Source organism: Corvus cornix, chromosome 1A (genome assembly GCF_000738735.6).
Source record: "Corvus cornix cornix isolate S_Up_H32 chromosome 1A, ASM73873v5, whole genome shotgun sequence".
NCBI lineage: Eukaryota > Metazoa > Chordata > Aves > Passeriformes > Corvidae > Corvus > Corvus cornix.
The window spans coordinates 50530212-50540850 of NC_047057.1; the positions used below are offsets into that span (position 1 = coordinate 50530212).

General features: G+C 49.6%; 2 protein-coding genes across 2 annotated transcripts; one reads left to right on the forward strand and one right to left on the reverse strand.

The window, feature by feature from the left end:
* Positions 1-503: 503 nt before the first annotated feature.
* POLR2F (RNA polymerase II, I and III subunit F) lies at positions 504-7084 on the reverse strand. Its single transcript, XM_039571700.1, has 5 exons — positions 6980-7084; positions 6789-6858; positions 6478-6608; positions 4878-4949; positions 504-3288 (listed from the first exon to the last, which is right to left on the reverse strand). The coding sequence occupies exons 1-5, from the start codon at positions 6997-6999 to the stop codon at positions 3198-3200; spliced, it is 384 nt and encodes a 127-aa protein (XP_039427634.1). The 5' UTR covers positions 7000-7084; the 3' UTR covers positions 504-3197.
* Positions 7085-7110: 26 nt separating this feature from the next.
* C1AH22orf23 (chromosome 1A C22orf23 homolog) lies at positions 7111-10584 on the forward strand. Its single transcript, XM_039571698.1, has 6 exons — positions 7111-7225; positions 7483-7545; positions 7908-8084; positions 8552-8686; positions 9839-9939; positions 10235-10584. The coding sequence occupies exons 1-6, from the start codon at positions 7135-7137 to the stop codon at positions 10337-10339; spliced, it is 672 nt and encodes a 223-aa protein (XP_039427632.1). The 5' UTR covers positions 7111-7134; the 3' UTR covers positions 10340-10584.
* Positions 10585-10639: the final 55 nt, after the last annotated feature.

Consider the following 10639-nt stretch of genomic DNA (forward strand, 5'->3'; position numbering starts at 1 on the left):
TTTTTCAACCTCTTCCCTGCAAGCCTCTGTTTTTTCCCCCAGTATGTGTAAGATGGGTCACACACCACCACACAGATGCTGTGCACAGCCTCTCTGCCTCAGGAAGAGGACACAGGCAGAATTCTGACCAGCTGTCCAGACTCTTCTTTGTTTACACCCCACCTCCAGTCATTTCTTCCATGAGGAAAGCATTAACACTGATTTCTACTCTCCAGCTGAGGTACAGCACATGCAATCAAGAGTACTATTTTGCACATGCTTCACCCAAAAATTTCTTAGTGTGATTGCTAATGCTCTCTAGGACAGAAGTGTGGGGCTTCTTGTCTTGGTTCCTCATGACCAGGTAGCAGGTAACATACCTTCAAAAAAAAACTTCCCCCCACACACAAACTCGTGTATTTTGGGAACAGTCATTAATTTCTCTGTAAAAACTCAACCCCCCACCCTCTTGCCTTCCATAAGCAAGAACCTAAACAAACACTCACACACAGAGTATATTCCAGAACACATGTATACACTTTTTTACTTGTCAAAGAAGACATTCTGTATATAGTCAGGTCCTGGGAGGGTATCTGAACTTGTCTGGAAATAATCACTCTGCTTAAGAACATCTCTCAAGGCCAATGGCAGAAAGGTAGGAGCCCAGTTAACACAGACACTCCACAACAATTACAAGTTGATTCCAAAGGGTTTCAGTGCCGGTGCATGTGAGCAGATGCAGTGAGTTTGTGTTCACTAAACACTTCACGGGTGAGTAGAGTAAGCAGAACATCTAGGAACTATGGAACATGCTCAAAGCTTTTTAAAAAGCACAACACTATTTGCACGAAGTTCTGTATAGGACTAAGGGCATCCACAGCAGGATGGCTTAATGAATCAAATAATAGTCATGCCAGCTAAAGAGTTCCATGCAAAACAGGACTGACCATTCACAGAGAGGAGGAGAAACCTCTACCCCAAATCACGCGCTGTGGGAAGAGCCCAGAAGGGAACTACTGCACTGCTGAGCAGGTCAGGAACGTGGGTGGGGAAGAAGGGAAGCCATGGTGGAATTAGAGGTATGAAAGTTGATCACAGAGGTAGGAGAGAGAAGTGACATAGCATGGATGAACAGAAGAGTGGGAAAAGAAAGTTCTTAATCTCACATAAGTACTCCTCTCCAGCTCTTCAAGAAGCAAATTAAGAAAGTGAGTGGGGTCTGCCTCAATCATTTTCCAGTGGAAGGGGATGCCTCCTCTCACATAGGAGAGTTCTTGCAAGTAAGACAGGACTGAAAATGCCACTGGTAACAGAGGGGTTAACCACTCCTCCTGCAGCCTAGCAGGAGCTGGCCCGGCATCCTTCCCTATCCCTTTAATCGTATCTGATACAGATGCAAGGCTGGGGAGGGGAGTCCGGCAGGGAACAAAGAAGCCATTTAAAAAAAAATAAAAAAAAGGACAAGAAAACGACCCTGCGCTCCATGCCAGACGCCAAAACGATTGCACAAAGGCACCATTTCAGGGCTGAAATTTCACCGCACCAACGTGATTAAAGGATTCCATGGAGGGTGGGGGGAAAAGGCTGAAGGCCACAGTGCTGCAAATTAACCTTTTCTTGGTAAGGATGGCCTGGACCAGGAAGCATTTGTATTCTTCATAGTCAACCCCCTTCATGCACCTGCAAACATCTCCACATCCCCTTTGACCTGTCATTTCACCCAGGGACCCATTCAGCTGTTGCATGATCGCCTCCGAAACCAGCCTGTCCTGTGCACACCAAGAGAGGAAGGAGAGACTGGTGCCTTTACAGGGACAGGTAAGGGAATTACATTCATGGTTGGTTACATGAGCCGAGTTCCCAGGCAGGTGGGTGTAAACTCCCTTTGGGACACAGATGCTCACATGCAGGCACTGACCACGCATACAGCATGGAGAATGATCACTTTATATATAGGCACAAGCTTTAACACAAACTAGCTGGAAATATTCTTTCTGGACCGGTGTAAAGAAAAAAATAATATAAGGCAGAAACCATAGGTGAGGTGCACCTTCCTCCTTCTTTTTAAAAATAGAAAACAAAACCTCTGAGAGCTGTTTTTAGTAAGATAATTGAGAAGGATTTGGTGTGTTCTGCCCAATCTCAGATCTTCTTCAGGCACAGAAAGAACCTTGAAGCACACAGTTCAAGAAATGAAAACTAGGTAGCAGCTGGCTGGAAGCCCTTGCAGATTGTAAGGCATCCACCCAACTCTTGACTCGAGCACGTTACCTCCCGGCACATCAGAGGCGAGAGTGCAAGGTACCTGAAGGGGACAGATGACTGATCTTTCATCACAACACAGATCAAAGGAACTCTAGGATTTAGCTACCATTGTGCCACCATAAGAACCACCAGGGCATGTACAACTGAGATGGCTGGTCCATCCCCAGGACCTCAGTTCCACCGTGTGTCAGAGAACGGCTGCACCAAGAGCAAGTGCAACAACAACCCACACCTGCCGAGCTGGTGGGACGGCGAGTGGCGGCCGCGCTTCCGGCTGGGGCAGTGCCACTGAAAGGGGATCCCCACTTCTGATAAGCAGCGAGGGAGCACGGAAACAATAGGTAGCTTGATGAGAGCTGCTCTACGATACTCCTGAGAAGCCCCACAGTCAGCACTGGCCAAAGAGGAAATTGGGGGTTTCCACAGCAACCTGCTCAGGGCACAAAGGCCCAACTGTCTAGGGGAAGCAACGGAGGTGTCTCAGCACTCCCATTTTAAGAAGGGACAGCAGTGGAAGGCTGGAATCTTTCTAAAGCCAAAGTACCTGCCAGAGCATTTCTGTACAGCGGGAGTTTAAATCAGTCCTGTAACCAGGGAGGAGCAGTGCTAGAGGAGGGAGTTACTGCAGACTTTAGCCTAGCTAAAAGACAAGGCTTTCAACAGGGCAAGAAAGCTGAAGAAACAGCATTGCACTTGGCTCCCTAATCTTACTAATATAGCACATGACACACAGAGAAAAAAATAGTACTCAAATTGGTGGAGACAGCTAAGAAAGTCATCTCTCAGGCATGTAGGACTGAGGTGAAAGAGAAAGTCAGAGGGGAAAAAACCCCAAATACATTTAATTTAATATAATTTAAAATAGGGAGATTTAGAATTTATTTACACAAATACTAACCAAAATTAGAAACATCCCTGGAAAACAAAAAATGAAAACAATGGCTGGAATCTGATCAGTCTGTGATAATTAACTCATCCACACCCCAGTCTTCATAGCTCCCATCTGGAAGGTAACGACGGATGATTATGGGGATCTTGCGTGCTCTGAAGGGAAGAGAGAGATGAACAGAAATGTCAGAATCTCCACTGTATCACTTCAGCAGGCAATGGAAGCGAGGTGCTTGGCAGCTTCAATAAGATCATCAGATTAAACTGAGAGCTGTGTAGCACCAGTGATTTGATATATAGCAAAATCCCAACAACCTTCTGTCATTTGTAGATGCAAAGCACTCAGCACCCTCAGACTATGAACACCAAAGACCTCTCAGACCTTTGCTGCTACTGCAGGAATTGAGCCTTGTGGTCTGAACACACTAAAAGACAACACCAAGCATCTAACATGGATATAGGGGGAAAATATAAATCGAGGGACTTGAAGAACAAATCTACTTTTTGTTTGATGCGAGGTTTTTTCCCACATGACACCAAAAAGGTGGCAGAATTCTGAGAACTTCCAGGACAAACTGGTATTTACAGAGGAATTTGCATCCTGAGAGCATCAGTTACATTTTAAGGATACATGAAACAGCGACCATTCAGGTACCAAAACCTGTTACAGCTGGGGTGGAGCACAGCACCTGCTACCAGTGCTTCTGATTAGAGAGCAACAAAATGCTGAACACAATTTAACTTCATGAAAGTAGATTTAAGTCAGCAAAGCATAATCAGTCTGGAATCCAGCCAGGGCATCAGGTTTCAACTGTATCAGACCTGAAAAGTAACACAACTTCTTTACATTCAGGGAGGTTGTTTTTCCAGTAGTAAAGTAACTCCCTGATGCCAAGAATTACAACTGAATTTTGGCACAGAACAGGATGCACCACCCTGACTCACTTTCCAGAGCTCACAGGCAGGCAGTGACCGGAAGCAACTCAGTCTGAGCCTGGAGATCTGACAGGAATATGGCCTAAGGAGCTTCTGGCAATGGCAAAGGGAGTTGTAGTAGATATAAAATCTGCAAGAGCAGCTTCAGTGCATTGAGAAACTGGGGAAGCAGGGGGACAATTCCGTTCAGGGACAGGGGCCTAATCACTAACAGGGTCCAGTTGCTTGAAAGATACCTGCATGTGACCTAGGTCATGCAGGAAAAGTGTGGGACAGCAGGGAGGTCTGCTGTGGCAACGTGGGCCTGCAAGTGGTCATCCAAAAGCTGCCTCTGCTACAGCCAGAAAGGATTTGTTTAACCTTCTGTAAGGAGGGGGAAAGCACAAGAAGCCAAGCATGCAAGGGTGCAGGAAATGAACATTCTCACCAGCCTGACCCTTATTTTAATTTTTGCCAGCACTCCATTTGAACACAGGTCTGTTCAGATGGCTGCTTCTAAACAATTCCATTTGGGGAATTAAATTGATTCCAGAAAGATGAGGACCTTGCAATCCCATCACAGAAACAAAGAACGCTGGGGCTGTGAAGTAGAAGAGATCCAGAGCACTCCTAATCATCAGTATTTGCAGGAGCAACTAGGATGGGAGAGAGTAGCTGTGGAGAAACTCCAAGGTGAAAGAAGGAAAAGGCAACTATAGTGCTCACTGTTACTGAGGAAAGACAAGGCTGTCTTAGAATAAACTGCTAAATGCCAGGATGAGGAGAGGACTGCTGGCTTTATGGAAATCAGTACAAAATCCATGACTTACTTGAGTTCTTTCATGGCAATGAGCAAGGGGTCTGTCTCTCCTTCCAGCTCCACCATCACAGGGGCACACATCCTAGGAAGAACATCAACAGGCACTTGAGCAAAAATGCAGAGAGGGAAGCAGGACAGCTAAACACCTGCCTACATGTGTCACCTCCACTACAGCCAATAAAGCAGGAGGGTGGGACACCTTCCTGGCAAAACTGATTTGCTCTGTCGTGCACTTCAGGAAGAAAATTCCCCCAGATGGTTACAGACCAAACTTTTACTTGAATGTTCTTCTTGTTCCATCGCTCAGGCTCTGCTAACCAGCTCGTGCTCAAGGAGTGGTCAAGTCCACACTCTCCTAGTCACCCTCTGCTGTACTTAAACATTTAGAAAAGAGTGGTTCTAAAATTAATCCAATGAAAAGGGTGGAACTGCTGTAAAATGAGCAGGCCTCCTACGGCTCCAACACATCTCTTACATTCTCACTTGCTCACAGGTTCCAGGCCTTGATGAGGGGAAGAGAGGGGCTGCATTTACAATGTGTTTTACCTCCTGGAAGAAAAAACTGATCATTTTGCATAGGATTGTGACTACACCCATCCACTGGACAGTGGTGGCAGGGAAAGCTCACGCCATGTGTGGGTGAGGCCATGGGGGCTGCTGCTGGTCTAGGTTCAGCACAGAGGGCAGAAGATGCAGGTGAAGGAGAACCAGGTGCCAGAATGTTTTGGATTGAAGGCCTGGCACGGGCCCACCTCATCTTCCCCCATTCCTCTTGCCTTTCACCAGCTCAAAGAACGTGCACAAAGCAGCTTCACAGGCTGTGCAAAGAACAGCTTGGCTGCCTGGGAACTTCTCAATGATGCACAAGAGAAGCCTCATTTTGAAGGTGGATATAACCAAGATGAAACTCAAACCCTTGCCACTGTCTAACAATCTCGCTCAAAAGGTAGTTTTTCAAAAAGCACAACACTTTTTTATATTTACTATTAAAACAAGTCTAAAAAGGCAAATGGATTAAGAGCAGCCAGCCCTGACAGCACTTAAAGTAAGTTTAAAATGTTATTATCTACTAAAAATAAGGCCTTATTATTGCAAATACTTTAAAAAACTTACAGCTTCCCACAATGCAACTGCACTTCAAACAGATTTTGGGTTGGTTTCTCCACTCCCAATTCTTACAGCCCTGTGGTATTAACTCAAGCTGTTTTGAAGCATCTCTCCCTCCACCATTAGCTTTTACAAACCAGTTATGAACTTTCCAGTCCATGCTGGCTCTCTTAGAAAAGACAGAAACCAGAACTGTCTTGTCCCATTCCCTAGTAATTTTGCCTGTGACCTAGGAAAACTCATTGTGGCTACTAAATGCTCCCTCTTTATGCACAAATAGCACAGGTTCAGGCAAGGAGAGACACAGACACTTCAGGTTCAACTAAGAGCTGCATGGTCCTGTGCACCACTGTTGACCAAGAGGGTGCAAATCTCATGCAAGCTCAGCAGTCATGCAAAGGATTCAGGAGATCTGGGAATTTTTAAGGGAACAGAAAAGCATTTTTCAGTGAAAAGGGAGGCGCAGCTGTGGCAATGCTGGGGACACAGTGAGCAATACTCACGCTATCTGGAGGGCACGAGTGCCCAGGACTCTGGCTCGCTCGTACTTGGTCATGTAGGGGGTCGTGATCCGCTTCTGGTTTGCCTGCTGCCGCTCTCCCGAGGGCAGAATCTCCACGTTCTCCTGTCCCTCCTGGTGGAAACAGACCCGCGCAGCTGCTCAGCCGCACCCGCCACCGAGGCCCTGAGGTGTCGGGGGAGCCCCTGCGGCCTCCCCAACCACAGCAGCCGCCCAGCCCAGCCGCGACACTACCCTGCGGGCCCGGCAGGGCCTGTCCGGGCCGGCCAGCGCGGCGGCCCAAGGAGCACCCACCTCCTCCGCGTTCTCCAGGTCCTCCAGGCCCTCATCCTCCTCCACATCGTCGAAGTCATCCCCGTCAAAGCTGCGGGAGAGACACGCGCGTCGCACTTCGGGCCGGGCCGCCTCCCCCCGACCCACGCCACCGCCCCAAGACGCGACACACCGCCGCCTCGCCCTCCCCCGCTCGGCCGCCCCACTCTCACTTGTCCTCGTTGTCGGACATGTTGCCCGCCCGGCGCCCCCTCACCCGCACTTCCGGGAGCCACTTCCGGGCGTGCCGTGACGCTACCGGAAGTTATCCTGCGCCGTTGCCGTGGCGACCGCCGCCGCTTCCCCCGCCCGGCCGCCTCCCGTGGCGATGGAGGTGGCGAGGACCGCGGCCCGCGGCGAGTGCTCGGCGGCGGGCAGGCCGGCCCGGTACAGCCCAGGCACCCGGGAGCTGCTGAGAGGTAACAGCGGAGCGGGGCCGGGGCCGGGCCCGGCTTCTCGGGGCGCTGGGGTCCGGCCGGCCGTGCCTCGCCCCGAAGTGGAGCGTCCCACCGCGGGCCGACAACCGGGCGGGCCCGTCGCTGGTGTCGCCGCCCCGGCTGGAGTCTCCCAAACCCGCATTTTCCTCTTCAGGTTGGGGTTGTGAGCGGGGATGGCCGCAGGGCGGGTTCCGCAGCCCGGCTCTGCTGCCTCTTCACCGACATGTCATGTTTTCCAGCGATGATGGAGGAGTTGCAGATGACCCACTCTCAGAAGCGATACCTGATGGACTATGTGAAACGTGAGTGAGGCCCCCTGGCTCTCCTGCCCGCTGGTGTGCTGTGGTGAGGAGCTTTTGCATCTCGGCTTGAGACGGGGGCATTCGCCCACAGCCTGCTCGGATGGGCAAGTGCTTTAAAACAGCAGCACAGCAGCTGCTGACACATGGGGACAAACGGGTCAGCCAGGTAACAAGACGCAACGGTGTGGCTTAAACCACAGCCTATCTCGTGCCCAGTGACCAGGGTGAGACATCTGTGGCACTAGGGTCTTCGTTTGTGATGCTACTATGGATCAACAGGTAGATCTCCTGGCAATGGCCCAGATCCATCCATCCAGAGCCCCCTCTGTCTGATTTGCTGTTATTTTTGGTTCGTCCCCCAGGAGGAGATGCCCTGCCCGTTCAGAGATTCCCTCCATCTGGCAAACAGCCAGCGCCTGCTTCCTACACAGCAGCCTGTCAGCCCCACAAGCTTCCAGCTAGACCGCTTCTCCGACCTGCCAAGGTCTGCCAGGCAGGAGATGCCTACACCCGAGAGAAGTTCAAGCCACAGCCCACACGTAAGTCAGCAAACATTGCTGATAAATACATGCTGCTGCCTGCAGCCTCTCTTCCCCTTGTGCCCATCCGCTGCCTCAGTCTCAGTAGTGGCAGTGTATCTGAATTGCTCCACGTCCTTACGCTCTCAGTCTTCAAAGATGCTTTAGAAATGGATCTCTGAGGGAACATCTGCTGTAAGTGCTCGCTGACTTCTGCCCACCGGCTCAGTGGGTGACAGGTGATAGGGACCTGCACAGTCCTTGAGTAAGAACGGATCACTACATGCTCCTAGCACATAAATGTGAACCAAACCTCTGATGTTGGTTTGGTGGGCTCTGGACGCCCGTGTGGTGCTTGCACATAGTCCAGGGTTGGACTGACATTAATGTAACCCTTCCTCTGGCACAGTTAGCAGGGAAGCAGTGTGATCAGGCTCCTCCGTGAGGAGACATGCTGATAATAATTTTTTTTCCTTTGGCATTCACAGGAGATTTGGAAAAGGAGAAGAGAAGACTTCAAAACATCTTAGCAACAGGGAAGGATGCGGTGGAGGACGAGGTGGAGCAGGTGCTCGTTCAGAAAAAAGAAGAGGAGGTAGCTGAGCCTGATCGGTTTGAAGAATGTATGTCTTCATGTCCCCAGGAGGGAGGCAGGCAGGAAGCCTGGGAAGCCAGCTCCCCCCTAGGGCTGGGGCGGCAGGCTGTGTTGCTAGTAACCTGAAGCCCATTACAGGAGGAGGCACAAAGCCCAGTTTCCAAGAGAAAGGACTCGCTGCTGTGATGCTGTAATCCAGCCATCCTCACAGAGCTTATCCTGCCGAGGTTTGCTGGCAGGTAGCTCTCTGGGCTGCCCACACAAAATGCACCCTGCTGGCAGGGGAATAGCCTAGGGATGTGCAGGGATACCTGGGAAGCCAAGCTCAGGTACTGCTGGTCCTTTTCCCAGCAAGCATGACTCAACACAGACCAGGTCACTTGAGAGCCTGACCACAGTTTGGGCCATTCCACTCCAGGATCACAGCAGTTATACTAGCAAAGCTTAAATGTCGAGCAAAATTTTAAGCAGTGAAAGACTTTGGCTTGCAGAGTATACTGGGATAGCAAAACCTTGCCTAATACCTCTCTGTGCTTGAATCTTCAGTGTGTGTGTGTACACCCCTGCCAGCCCTTTGCCAGCTGGAGTAGCACAAAGATGGGCAGTGCTAGCATAAAGTGTACAGAAGAGGTGCTTTGGTCCCTGCTGCAGGGAGCCAGTGCAGCTGGTTTCACATATGCTTGGTAGCCTCCAACAGTTGTCACAAGCTGAGTGTTATCCTTGACACATCTGTGACAGGATTTGGATCAGCTGGCTGCAGGTCTGTGCTGCAAAGCGGCAGCTGATGATCCATGCCTGGTCTTGGATGGTTGCAGGCACTGGGTGATGTGTGTCAACTAATGAACCTCAACAGCAGGTTCTGTCTCCATTCACAGACTGGTTAAATTGCCCACGAGCAAAAGAGAATTGTCTGCACAAAGAAAACTAGAAAACTACTGTTCCTGGGAGTTGGAAGTAGTAAGAAGTTGGACAGAAGGGACATTTCCCATTATGTAAGGGACTACTGAGGTATTGTGATGACATGTTGAGCAAGATGAGTGTTACAGCAGATTTCCCCCTGCCCTGGTGGCATTGCTGTTCAAGCAGAGCTAGGAGATTGGGGGTTCAGATCTAGACAGAAATGTGTTTTCTTGCCTTTTGGCCGCATGCTGTTTCCACAGTTCTTTCTCTTATCCATCAGTGATGAATGAAATTCAAGAGAGGAGGGAATTCCTGGCAGAGATGGAAGCTCTAGGACAGGGCAGGAAGTATCAAGGGATTGTCCTCACTGAAATCTCACAGGTATGCAAGAGCATTGGCTGAACAGTGCATGGAGGGAATCCCATGTGTCAGAGATCATAAAGCAGAATCTTCTCTGGTATCTGAGCAGGGAAGAGGGCAGAGAGCTGCTTCCCTTCATGGCACAGCTCAGGCATTAATTTGGGGAACAGTGGATAGAGGTTTTTCAGCTTTCTTTCCATCTCTGCATGAGAAACTTAATCAGGGAAATAGAGTTTTTGTATTTGAGATTGGGAAAAGAAGAAAAAAAAGCTGCTGGCTTTCTCCCTGCTCAGCTCTCCCCCTTTGTACTTTGCAGAAACTGCATGAGATGGAGATCATTGACAAGAAGAGAAGTGAGGAAATGAGAAAGATCATGACAAAAGCCTTCCCTGTTGGGAACAAATCCAATCTCCAAGACTAGGCCAAGGGCAAAACACAAGTGCAATTTGTTCCCACCTACTCTTCCCAGTCTCTCAGCATCGAAGGCTGGTCTGTGTCTGTTTCCAAAGAGGGGGCAGCACCATCTGTTGCCTGAAACTAGAAGGCAGGACCAATTTGTACATAAACAGCAGCAGAAGTTGTAAAATCCTTCCCACACACTGGATCCCTTCTTGCTCAATAATATTAAAGACATAAAAACACATAGCAACAGCTACCAAAACATGACAAAGTAGAGCCTTCTTTTGCCTATGCAGTGCCTCAGAGTACAGCAGTCCATCCA

Coding starts and splice junctions, on each gene's coding strand:
- POLR2F (XM_039571700.1), bottom strand. CDS start 6,999: ATGTCCGACAACGAGGACAA. Junction 6,859..6,979: donor ATGTCCGACAACGAGGACAA/GTGAGAGTGGGG, acceptor TCTCTCCCGCAG/CTTTGACGGGGATGACTTCG. Junction 4,950..6,477: donor ACTCGTGCCCTCCAGATAGC/GTGAGTATTGCT, acceptor TGTTCTTCCTAG/GATGTGTGCCCCTGTGATGG.
- C1AH22orf23 (XM_039571698.1), top strand. CDS start 7,135: ATGGAGGTGGCGAGGACCGCGGCCCGCGGCGAGTGCTCGGCGGCGGGC. Junction 8,085..8,551: donor GTTCAAGCCACAGCCCACAC/GTAAGTCAGCAA, acceptor TGGCATTCACAG/GAGATTTGGAAAAGGAGAAG. Junction 8,687..9,838: donor GCCTGATCGGTTTGAAGAAT/GTATGTCTTCAT, acceptor CTTATCCATCAG/TGATGAATGAAATTCAAGAG.